Source organism: Neofelis nebulosa, chromosome 3 (genome assembly GCF_028018385.1).
Source record: "Neofelis nebulosa isolate mNeoNeb1 chromosome 3, mNeoNeb1.pri, whole genome shotgun sequence".
In the NCBI taxonomy this organism is placed as follows: Eukaryota; Metazoa; Chordata; class Mammalia; order Carnivora; family Felidae; genus Neofelis; species Neofelis nebulosa.
Genome location: NC_080784.1, coordinates 135,141,728 through 135,154,535, shown reverse-complemented (window position 1 = coordinate 135,154,535; position 12,808 = coordinate 135,141,728). Strand labels below are relative to the sequence as shown.

Here is a 12,808-nt window from a genome sequence, read left to right as displayed (position 1 = left end):
TAGTGAAACCTTTTATATTAGTTGCCTTTAACCTTTAGTATTTGTAAGGATAACAAAAATCTATTTTCAGTTAAACAAAAACATCCTTTATATAAGAAAAAATATTACAGCCAACCTACTAAATCAATTTCAAGGATGGAGAATAAACAATTATATAGTTTTGATAGGATTCTGTAAAAGCCATCAAAAAAATAAGATACAAAGTTACATAGACCTTATAGATGTTGCTATTCATAATACATATATGCAGTATATTTTGAACCAACTGTACTGATGTGAATCCAACTCTGATCTCAGTATTTGGTAGTATATATCATAATTTATTATTTTGATTTGTTAGAGTATTACTACACAATTTATATATGGCTCTAAGAAAATACTATTGCAACTTTTAATTCCACATAAAGAGACAGCCAATGACACACCAATAATAATTTCTTTAGGAGTCTGATGTAAGAAATCACAGGAAACATTCTTAACTTAAAAGATATGAATTAGATTCTTAATGCATTCTCTATAAGACACGAAGAAAAAGGAACAAAGAAAATTCTTAAGTTTACCATTTCCAAGAGGAGTTTATGTAATGTCAACAATCTCTTATCTAGGCATTTAACAGCATTATAAATTTGTGTGGGAATTAAGAGAATAAATAATACTCCTTAGAGGGAGTACAATACAAAGTTTATTCAAACACTTAAAATAATTTAAAATAATCAGTTATGCAGAGTACAGTGAAGTTAGTAAAAAACAATATCAAGTAATTTAAAGTGGCAGTACCATATAGGAAAGCAGTGGCTTTAATGACTTTATGGGAGAACCACACATCTACAATTCTTCTTGAAGAAAAATAATATGTGAACCTTTTTTTAATTTTTTTCCAGAATTTTTCTTTATTTCAGAATGTTATCTCTATTTCAGATCACTGTTTGGTATTCCTATTAACATCAAAGGTTAAAATGAAAGGCCTCACAATTAAGTAGCCATATTGTTTTGATAATGTCATGTCTTTATTCCTATGAATATAATTATCTTTCAATTGCAGGAGTCCTTCAGCCTGATTGTCATTTCCTATCTCAAAAATGTGTCTTTAATAAACTGCGTATATTGATTCCACTATTTATCTTTTCATACTATTGTCAGGTCCTTCAAGACTATGCTCCTAAGTATCTACACATAATATAACAGACAGCTACATGTTTCCTTTACTTCACTTTACTTCCCTTATGAGTAGTTCCTATTTTATGAGTAGCCAGGGTACCAATTTAGTATGTTAGATGACTATAGTATAATAAAAACCAGAAACAAATGTAACACCTATATGCTCCTAAACTCTACATGTGCTAGGCAGAAATATATTAAAGAAAAAAAGCATTTTAAATAATCTTAGAAACAGTAAGATCAATGAGATCCCCTCTCCCACAAAATAAAAGTAAAACATATTAGTAACCACAGCCAGACAAGCATTATTCACAAGAATTCCATGAGACATAAGAAATAGACAGTTGAAGCCAGGTGTTGAGATTTATTCTCCATATCCAGCTAGTTTATAACCTGTCCAGTGAGTGCTATTGAGTTAAATGCTTTGGGGACTGACTGAAATATGGTTATAGTTACACAAGAGAACACTGATTCAAGTCTAGCAATGACTTACGAACTTGCCTATGAGCTGATAGCAAAAAAAAAAAAAAAAAAGGCACAATTTAGGAACTTTTAAATCTGCCTCATGAAAGACCTTTATCTGCTAGCCCTCTTACTATTTTTTTATTTTTTTGGTCTAATATACCAAATAGGCACTGGCTTTTGTAATGTGGCTTTCTACCCTGCTGTACTGACAAGCCCAGGTTGTTTTGTTGTTTTTTTTTAAGTTTTAAAATTTATGTTAAGTAATCTCTATATCCCACATGAGGCATGCTCTCATGACCCTGAGATCAAGAGTAGCATGCTCTTCTGACTGAGCTAGCCAGGTACTCTTGAGGTTGCCTTTTAATGAAGGCCATCAGTTACTAGGCAATGAACTTCAGAGTTGGATGGATGGGGGTAATGTTCCTCACTGCCCTCATTCTTTGTGAACCAGATGACTGCCAGCAATGAAACTACACTAAATTCTGAGGCATGACGACAGGAAAATTTAGGAAGGCCTGGAAAAAAGGTACCAAAGTGCATTACAAATACAAAACAGAATATTTTAATATTCTTCATAAATATTTATATAAATATTTACATATAATGAATAGGCCATTTTATAATACTGGTTAAAACCATGAAGAGCTGTTAAATCAATAGGTTTATCAATATCCTGGCTTCAAATTAATGAACAGAAATATTTTCAGTTGAAGCTCAATAAATATACTGGAGGGGATTAATTATACAGAAAAAACAGTAGTTTCAATCTTTCTCTGTTTTTACCAACAATATCTTTTATTGGTAATGATGGGCTTGAACCACATTCTGTAAACCACACTCTGTAAAGAATTTTTGTAAAAATGCATTCATTTTCTGATAATAAATAAACTCATGTTTGATACTGTTTTAAAAAAAAGAGCAAAATGGAAAGATAATAATCCTGGGCTCAAAAACAAATGATTAAACTAAAGAAATATTTTCAGATTTCTCTCAGTGAGTCATGTAATTGACACCATTTCTTTTCAAGGTGTCTCAACTGGGCACTAGAATAATATTAACTCTAAAGCCATTTCCTCTGATTCAATTTTTGCTAATAAACAAATCTTTCCATATGAGATGAAAAAATGAAGGTATAGATTTATTTAGATGGAATTAGTTCAGCTAGGTATTTGGTGCCCTAACAAGTCAAACTGAAATTAAGCGCTTGGATAGCTCTCCCATAAAGCTTCTGAAAATTCAGCTAGTGGCACTGAGAAAGATTAAACATTTTTTCTACTTCTGTAAATATCCAAGAAATTTAAAAACTGACATCTAGAAAAAAGCAAGGCATAAATTCATCAGCACCAAGTAGAAATGATCTTCAAAAGGAGGTCTCTCATGTATCCTGATATAATATACTTGTGTTGATGAATAGGTTCTAATCACCCCTCTAGGAAAAGTCCACTGCCTACAGTCAACACTTTTAGGCAAAAGGAAAGATAAAACTCAGGCAAAATGGAAATGATTCCATTTTACATTTTGATTTATCCAAAATGTTTTTAAAAAGGGATTTCAAGGTTTTTGTACTTTTTTAAACACTTTTCAGAGGAGGTATAATTTCAGGTTAGATTGTTTTTCTTCCCTATCCCATTATTTGCTAAAGTGGGAAGTATCAAATTTATCTTTATTACTAATAATTCTTCAGCTACCATCTAAATGCTGCATTTAGTCACACTACAACAGCTTCCATTTAAAATAAGGCTCTAGCAGTAGTGAAAACTGTTCAAAAGTGATCATACAAAACCTTGGTTGTCTTTCCTGCATATGAAATATGACTAAATTGTTGGTGGCTAGACCTCAAATCACATACAGTCCACCACATTATTGGATCCATGACCTACATCTCGAATTTGGCTAGTTAGACAGGCGCACACAGCTACACCTGCTCCAGCTCTGCAGTGAGACACAGATCCAACCAGCTCCCACCTGTAAAGATATAGGGAAAAGTGTGTTATCTTAAAACAAAGCATGATTTATTTTACTCAAAATGCTAACTGAAAACAAAAACTCCCTATTATTGAGACTGGTTTTGAAAGGTAGCAAGTTTCCTCAGGGAGATAAGATACCCCAAATGTTTTAAATTAATAGCTATGACTGTAAGTATTTTAGCACTCTGGAGTAATCTGCTACTGGAAGATCCCATTAAAGCATATGGAAAACATGAAAATTACCTATTCAGCACTGGGTCAAATGCTTCTACTGTATTTAAGTATGCGTTGCCATTATGACCACCAACTGCAAAGATTCTGCCCATCACTGTTGCGATCCCCACGCCACCCCTGGGAGTGGTAAGTGCTGCTACATAATCCCACTTGTTGCTTCGGGGATCATACCGCTCAACTGAACTCAGAGGAGAATTATCATCAAAACCACCTATATTAAAAAAAAAAAGATTTTTAATAGTACTACATCTCATAGAAATTAACTATTAAATTTCAATCCAATAGCTTCTACAACCAAGTCTTCTGACATTTTAGAAAATAGAGAAAATCCAGGAAAAAATTCACCCCAATGCCCATCATCACTACCAAGTCCAATCAGACATTTTCTACAATTCGAGATAATTTAGATAGTATTTTACCTCATTACTAAGATTAAAAATCTTAAAGTGGAAAAACTTGAAGTCCCTGTCTCTAAGCAGATAATTTAGAAGAAAAAACCCCCACAAACATTTATATAATTTGTCCTTAAGCCTCCTAGAGGTAAGGAAGATAGTACCGAGATTCCTTCTCTATGTGTACAGTGTGTATCATATTTTTAAACAGAGGGCTTGAGAAGAGAATAAACTACCACTGAATCATTTGACTCACTTAGATATGTTAAAGTTTTCCAACTGTTTCCCTTAATACTGTTAATGGCCTTCATAATTACAGAGATGGCTATGACTGAATTTCCACCAATTTTTGCCAAAACTACATCTTCATGCTACATATTCTAGATGATGACAGTCCTCTCCATATATCATTCTAACAATGTTACTTATTATATTCCTGAGGGTTTTTTCCTTTAAAGATAACTGTGCCTCTTTTTAGACTCCATCTCAGTCTACATGAGTAATAACTCTCCTGAGCAAGTAAGCCTATTTTCCTGAGGACAGGAAGTATTGCTATAACGATCAGTCTATTTAGAAACAAGGTCAGTAAAAAAAAAAAAAAAAAAAGCAACAACCAACAGTTAACTCTCTAATGGATTTAACTTTACTAAATCAACTTAAGTGAGGTAAAATTCACCAATTTTATGTGCATAATTCAATAAATATTGACAAATGCATACAGTAGTATCATTACCACCATGACCAAGATAGGGACAGCTCTCCTAAACAGGGAGCTGTGAGAGACAGCAGTGGTGTGCTGCAAGAACTCTGGTTTCTCATAGACTCAAGTTCAAATTCCAGCTTTGTCAGTAGTACAGGCATGTGACTATGAGTAATTTATTCATGCTGAGTCTCTGCTACCTCACAAAGCTATGATGGTCAGATAGGATCTGAAGGTAAATTATGTTATTTCTTTTCTTTAATACACATAAGCACATAGAAACATTACTTCTATTACTTGCAGATATTTCAATGCTAATACTATCCCACATTTCCTTATCAAGAACTGTAAGTTATGTAACACTAAACATACATTTACATAACACATCATGTAAGATAAGTTCACATTATGTTTATGTTATGTTTCTCTGTAAAGAAGGGAATTAGCAATCACAATATTGCTATCTATTAACTGGGTAGCTACAAAGTACCAGATGCAGTTTGAGATGCTTCATATATATTATCGCTAATTCTTAGAATAAGTCTCTCAAAGATAATTCTCATTAATCCTCATTAGTAATTCTATTATTCCCATTTCGTAGTTCTTTAAAACCCTGCTAATGAAAGTGTGCTGAATGGACCAGAAGCAGCATTGATTATCACTTGGGAGCTCTTAGAAATACAGAATCTGGGCTCCTTCCTTGCAGTTTAACAGTATCTCCAGAATATTCATATGCATATTAAAGTTTGAGAAAGCACTGCCCTATGGTTCCTTCCAATTCTGCAGTTCAGTGAGTCAAAAAGCATTTGCTTAAAGAAGTCAACATAATTCCCTTGAAATGAAGATGAGAAAAAATGTCTTAGATCTTTAAAGATTTATTATAGCAAAGCACATTTGTGTCCTTACACTAAAAAACATATATCTTAAGTATAATCTTCTACTCTAGATATATTTGCTACTCCTAGTAAAAATATGACAGTAGAAATTTTAAACATGAAAGATGAAGATGTAAACAAAAAAGCATGAATGTGAACCTTAATAATTCAAAAGCAAATCTTAGGACTAATTCCACTTGAGCCTAACTGCAACATAATCTGTGTTATTGTGTTGTCCTATGACACTATCATTGTATATCCTTCAATAAATTAAACTAGAGAAATACCATCCACTCACCAACAACATATAAGCAACCATGGAGCTCACTAACTCCATTGCCTGCTCTTCGTTGACCCATTTCTTTAACTTCTATCCACTTATCCAGATGTGGATCATACCTCTCCACACTAGATAAAGAAGCAACTCCATCATTGCCACCTACTGCATAAACATGGTTCTAAATAAAGAAAAAATAAAAACACATGACATTAGATTTTTAAATGATTTATATGTGGTCTTAATGGTAGACTGGACTGTGCAAGAAAGCAGTGTGTGCAATCAATCTCTGCATCCTGGAGAAATGAATATAGCAGACTTTTCCTTATTTGGTTAGGGATGTGACATGATGCAATCCAATAAGCAAACTGCCACATAACTTACTATAAGAGCCACAGAGCCAACTCCTCCACGGGGAGTATTCATTGGTGCCACTGTACTCCATTGATCAGATTCTATATCGTATCTCTCTACATCATTGAAGCAAGTGTTGTCATCTAACCCGCCAATTGCATAAATTGGACCTCCCAAGGAGGCCAAGGCTATGCCTCGCCTGCAAAGACAATAAAAACACACTTTAGCATCCAGTTGTGTTTCCAGGAAAAAAAGTAGTGAAAATATCATGCTAACAGGAAGTCGTTTACTTTGTTAAACCTCAGTGGTTTTTCCCAATTATTTTTAGATTTATCAAAGCTTCTAAACAGATGACTACAAGGCTGCCAAACTGTATGACTCTATATGAACAGTGCCCTCTGGAGTTTTATAATATGCAGCCTACACAGGTTACTTTAAACTCAAATGAAATAAAGTAAAACCCAACAAAATACCATAAGTGGAGTCCAAAACATTCAATTAGCAAAACACACAGCTGCATAATAAGAGATTAATGAACTGACACATATTTTGCTATGGAGGTCAGAAGTCAATCTCAATTCTAAATTAATGTAATTGCAGAGCACGTGTTATTGTTTTTTTTTTAATTGTTTAATGTTTATTTATTTTTGAGAGAGAGAGAGAGAGACACAGCGTGAGCAGGTGAGGGGCAGAGAGAGAGGGAGACACAGAATCCGAAGCAGGCTCCAGGCTCTGAGCTGTCAGCACAGAGCCTGACGCAGGGCTCCAACTCACAAAGTGTGAGATCATGACCTGAGCGAAGTCTGACGCTTAACCAACTGAGCCACCCAGGTGCCCATCAGAGCACGTGTTTTGATGCAGGGTTTCACTGTACCACACAAAAGAATCAATTTTTATATTACATGATTTATATCACATTGGTTTACTTCTGATGGGCATTTATTTCTCTTTTTGAAAAGAAGGAGACAGCCCTTGTTAAAAGCTAACTCACTGTAATGGTGACTAGAAAAAAAATTCCATCAATTTCTTAAAAAACACATTCAAAGCAATCAAAATTTAAACTATTCTAAAACTGGGGCGACTGGGTGGCTCAGTCAGTTAAGTGGCCAACTTTGGCTCAGGTCATGATCTTGCGGTCCGTGAGTTCGAGCCCCGCGTCGGGCTCTGTGCTGACAGCTCAGAGCCTGAAGCCTGTTTCAGATTCTGTGTCTCCCTCTCTCTGACCCTCCCCCATTCATGCTCTGTCTCAAAAATAAATGTTAAAAAAAAAAAAAAGATTTAAACTATTCTGAAACTATAATCCGTCCCTGAGTTGGTATGTACTTTGGATAAAGCAGTATATTTTATAAACATCTACTACCTTGCTTCTTCATCTGTAACCCATTTGAGAAAGGAGCAGACATGGGTGGTATTGAGTTAATATAGGTAAAGCACTTAGAATGGCAACTGGCCCATATTTAGTGCTATGTATTAGCTATATTACTGGAGAGCACAGCTGTTTAACTGAGATTCTAACTCTTTAATTAAAGAGAATCCTAGGAAGAATTCTTAAAGATAATGTTGTTAACTCATTTTCAGTCCCCTTAACCTCTTTTCTCTTGAGTATCAAGCAATGACTTACAAAATACTGTGGCAATAAAAACTCACAGGTGTGTGAATATGTGTGTGCATGCTAGGACATACAGGTGTTATATCGTGGCAGACGTGTGCCAGATAAATCTCCCTCCCCACCACCATCCCAAACCACAAGAGCATATAACATATTGGCTATCTCCTACTACTCAAAACTCTGTTGATCTTCATGAAATCACACGTGTGAATTCCCTCCTAAATCTCTGGCTGGTACTATTCTGTTTCCTTTATCAGCGCCTTCTTTTCTACTTCATCGTCAAATTCTGAAGTTCCCTAAGCCCTCTTATCACTTTTACTTTCTCTCCCAAGGTAATTTCATTCCTTCCATGGATTTATGGTAACATTTATTTATATTTCTAATAAATGTAATGGAGCATTCTGTAATTCCTCCCAGTGAATTACATGAATTATATGTGTATTTGTTAAAATAATATCTATTTTGCACCACATGGGAGATTAAATTAGATTACCTTTTCCTTTTCCTTTTTCAAATTCACAATTCAGCAAATAGAGTGAGGATGTCAAAGACAGCTCAATAATTCACATAAACCTAGATATGAGAGTAATTCTGCCTTCTTGATTCAGAGTGAAAACGTAATGGAAGAAAAAGAGTTATCTGGATAAATACTGAAAATCTTGCCTAAGAGCAGCTTTGTACAGAGAATAAAATTCAAAACACCTTAATTTTATCTTGCAATTTTATTTAAAGAAACAAACCCAAACTAATAAAACCTAACTTCAAATATTGAGGTTTATATCAAGGTTTGCAAACAGTAGCAACATTCTGTAAGAGTTAAAAATGGCTAATACGAAAATGAACAATTTTATTATTTTTTTAATGTTTTTGTTTTTTTGAGTGAGTGAGGAAGGGGCAGAGAGAAAGGGAGACAGAGGATAAACAGCAGGCTGTGCACTGATGGTGGGACTTGAACCCACAAACCATGAGATCATGACCTGAGCCAAAGTCAGACACTTAACCAACTGAGCTACCCAGGCGCCTCGTGATGAGCAATTTTAAACTGAACTGCACATGGGGATACACTAACATCTAATTTTCTATTTTTAATTAATTTAACATAAAATGTTTTTAACTGGGTTTTCTTCTCATGTTATAGTATGAGATATTAGATGGAAATGTGAAGAGAGTTCTGCTGAAAAGAGATTTTTAGCTTTTCTTTTTTCTTCACAAGGAGAAAGAATCCTAAGGAAGAAAAAAACTGGTCTTAAAATACACTATTACTTGTCACTTACCTAGAAATAACATTTTAATACTTTAATAGAACTGAATTTATGCTATATAGTAACTACCAATAGCTTAAATTATAATGTGTAGATTAAAACATGGGAGAAAATTCTAAAGTACACTTTTAATTTTTATACCCTTGCCTTTTTATCATGATGCTAAGCTGGTTTTTAGCCAAGACTTGGACCAACATGTGAGGCCTGAAACCATAAAAATCCTACAAGAGAGCAAAGGCAGTACTTTCTCTAACGTTGATCATAGCAACATCTTTATACTTATGTCTCCTGAGGCAAGGGAAACAAAAGCAAAAATAACCTACTAGGATTACATCAAAATAAAAAGCTTCTGCACAGCAAAGGAAACAACCAACAAAACTAAAATATATTGAATGGGAGAAGATACCTGCAAATGACATATCCAATAAAGGGCTAGTATCCAAAATATATGAAGAACTTACACAACACCAAAATAATAATAATAATAATAATCCAATTTAAAAATGGGCAGAAGACACACACAGACATTTCTCCAAAGAAGACATCCAGATGACCAAAAGACACATGGAAAGATGCTCAACATCAATGATCATCAGGGAAATGCAAATCAAAACCACAATGAGATACCACTTCACTCCTCTCAGAATGGCTGAAAATCAAAAACAGAAGAAACAACAATGTTGGCAAGGATACGGAATAAAAGAAATCCTTGTGCATTGATGGGAATGCAAACTGGTGCAACCACTATGGAAGACAGTACGGAGGTTCCTCAAAACATTACAAATAGAACTACCCTAATATCCAGTACTGGGTATTTACCCAAAGGATATAAAAACACTAATTTGAAGGAAAATATGCATCCCTATGTTTACTGCAGCATTATTTATAATAGCCAAGCTATGGAACCTGACCAAGTATCCATCAATAGATGAATGGATAAAGAAGATGTGGTATATACATACAAAAAATATTACTCAACCATAAAAAGGAATGAAATCTTGCTATCTGCAACAACACAGATGGAACTAGAGAGTACAGTGCTAAGCAAAATAAGCCAGCCAGAGAAAGATAAATACCGTATGATTTCACTCATATGTGGAATTTAAGAAAATAAAACAAAGGAACAAAGGAACAAAAAAAAAGGAGAAACAAACCAAAAAACAGACTCTTAAATATAGAGAACAAACAGATGGTACCAATGGGGAGGTGGGTAGGGAACGGGTGAAACTGTTAAATCATTATATTGTACACCTGAAACTAACATAACACAGTATGGTAACTACACTGGAAGTAAAATAAAATTTAAAAATCCTCTCTCCAAACCAAAAATCTTCAACAATTTTTTATATGACACAGTTTTCAGGTTTCTTACTAACCTGCTAGTCCTTGCATGCATCCCAGGTTATAACTCTCACATTTACAACAATTTTTGTGTGCACCCATTTGCCATAATTATTTTCAAATGATAAACATATATTACTGTATTAGCAGGTTAAATTCATTTAAAAAATCCAATCAGAATAAATTTAAAAGGATGCAATAAAAAAGTATAGAGTCTAACTTTTATTACCATCTCCCAAATGATGTTGTATATATCCCACTGAGACCCCAGCTATAGATACAGACAGATCAGCATAAAGAATACCACTACAATCTTCCTTGATATAAAGACTCCACTTCTCAAGACAGGCAACTACACTGTATTCATTTTCCTTTTCTTTCTTTCTTTCTTTCTTTCTTTCTTTCTTTCTTTCTTTCTTTCTTTCTTTCTTTTTAAGAGCTGTGCTTCATATTGGTTCATGTACTTTTCTCCATAAGAAACATAAATTAATTGCAAACCTGGTTTTCCACCATGTTGTACTGGTATATTTCATAATATCTAAAGCAGGCTTTTAACCTGTAACCTTAATATTTTTAAGTATTACTGCCTATCAATTTAGAGTATGTTTGGTCTACTATGCTTTTGAACCTTGATACCACCTTAAGATACCTGAAAATTCGATAGAATAGTCATTAAAAAAATTCTGAACAGGCTAGTCAACATCCACTAAGTCATGCTACTGCAAATCTTTCTCCTCTTTAGACTGATCCACTTAGCAACATATATTTCAATTTACTGTAGATGAAAAGTTTAAATATTAATGCTAATAAAAAATAAGTAAAAAATGAGAGATATTTTCTTAACATGTTAAAATACTATGCCTTAGTCCTAAAGCCAGTATCTCATTTACTAGGGAAACATCAGAGACATTTCTACTAAGATCAAGAATAAGATAGAAATGCCTACTATCTCTGCTACTATTCATGCTGAATTAGATTAATAGCCAATATAACTAGATAAGAAAAACCAATTCAAAGCATAGGAATATGTGGAAAAACTGGCAAAAGTTGAATAAGGTCTACAGATTAATTAATATCTTTGTATTAATGTTAGTTACCTGGTTCAAATAATTGTACCACAATGGTGTAAGATGTCAACATTATAGGTACTAGGTAAAGAGTATATACAGCAGGATTTCTCTATCTCAGCACTACTGACATTTGGGGCTAGAAAATTCTTTGCTGTGGGGAGCTTTCTTGTGCATTACAGGATTTTTAGCAGCATCCTTAGCCTCTCTCAACTAGATGCCAGCAACAACTCCCCCAACATCCCCGACCCCAAACTATGACAACCAAAAATGTCTCCAGGTATTGCCAAGCATTCCAAAATGGGAGTGAAATCATCTTTAGTTGAGAACCATTGGTATACAGGAACTCTACTATTTTTGCAACTTTTCTGAAAACCTAAAATTATTTCAGAGTTAAAAGTAAAAAAAAAAAAAAAAAAGTCAATGCTCAGGTTTACATGGAAACTATATCAATTGTTACTATATTCTAAAATATAAAAATTTTAAATATATTCTCAATGGATGCTTTAACAAAATGTGTTTAAGAAGGTATTTTAAGTTTCTAAAAGTGTAAAAAGCAGAAAATTAGCCCTTTAAATTATTGGGAGCTTTATTTTCCAACAAATCAAAAAAAATTTCCATGCTGATTCACCTCTTTGTGTTCATTGAAGCCTTCATCATCCATTTATTAGTGAGAGGATCAAACATCTCCATGCTACCTAAATGTTCATTGCCATCATGTCCACCTACTGCATACACTTTACCTGTCAAATAGAGAAGCATTTTCATTTGATTCCAAGTAAGTAAACTGTTATATAGATTTATACTCAACATATAATTAGAATAGCACGAGAATTTCAAACTATTCTTCTGTTCAACATCATGAATTAATGTCAGTTAAATAGTCAAATTAAAATAATTATAAGCTTCTACTTAATAAAATGCCTGGAATGTGCTGCTGTATATGAAGTTACTTAAATGCTCAAACACTATCCTACCTTAGGTTTCCCAACTTATTACTTAGTAGATGAAATCACTAATCATGCTTTCAAAGAATGTTTGATAAAATTTTTAAAATGCTCAGTATGTTAAAGAAAATATAAAATTCAATACATATGATCAAACTTT

The 12,808-nt window shown here is 33.7% G+C and overlaps 1 protein-coding gene across 6 annotated transcripts in view; it reads right to left on the bottom strand.

Annotated features, from left to right (window-relative positions):
- Window positions 1-299: 299 nt before the first annotated feature.
- Window positions 300-12,808, bottom strand: part of KLHL8 (kelch like family member 8) — a 69,724-nt gene continuing 57,215 nt past the window's right edge. For all 6 annotated transcript variants that reach the window (XM_058721959.1, XM_058721958.1, XM_058721960.1 and 3 more), the window contains 5 exons: window positions 12,333-12,444; window positions 6,453-6,621; window positions 6,090-6,249; window positions 3,834-4,035; window positions 300-3,588 (listed from right to left, as the gene is read on the bottom strand). In XM_058721959.1, coding sequence (XP_058577942.1) covers window positions 3,465-3,588; window positions 3,834-4,035; window positions 6,090-6,249; window positions 6,453-6,621; window positions 12,333-12,444 — 767 coding nt within the window. In that variant the 3' untranslated portion in view covers window positions 300-3,464. The remainder of the gene's footprint in view (window positions 3,589-3,833; window positions 4,036-6,089; window positions 6,250-6,452; window positions 6,622-12,332; window positions 12,445-12,808) is intronic.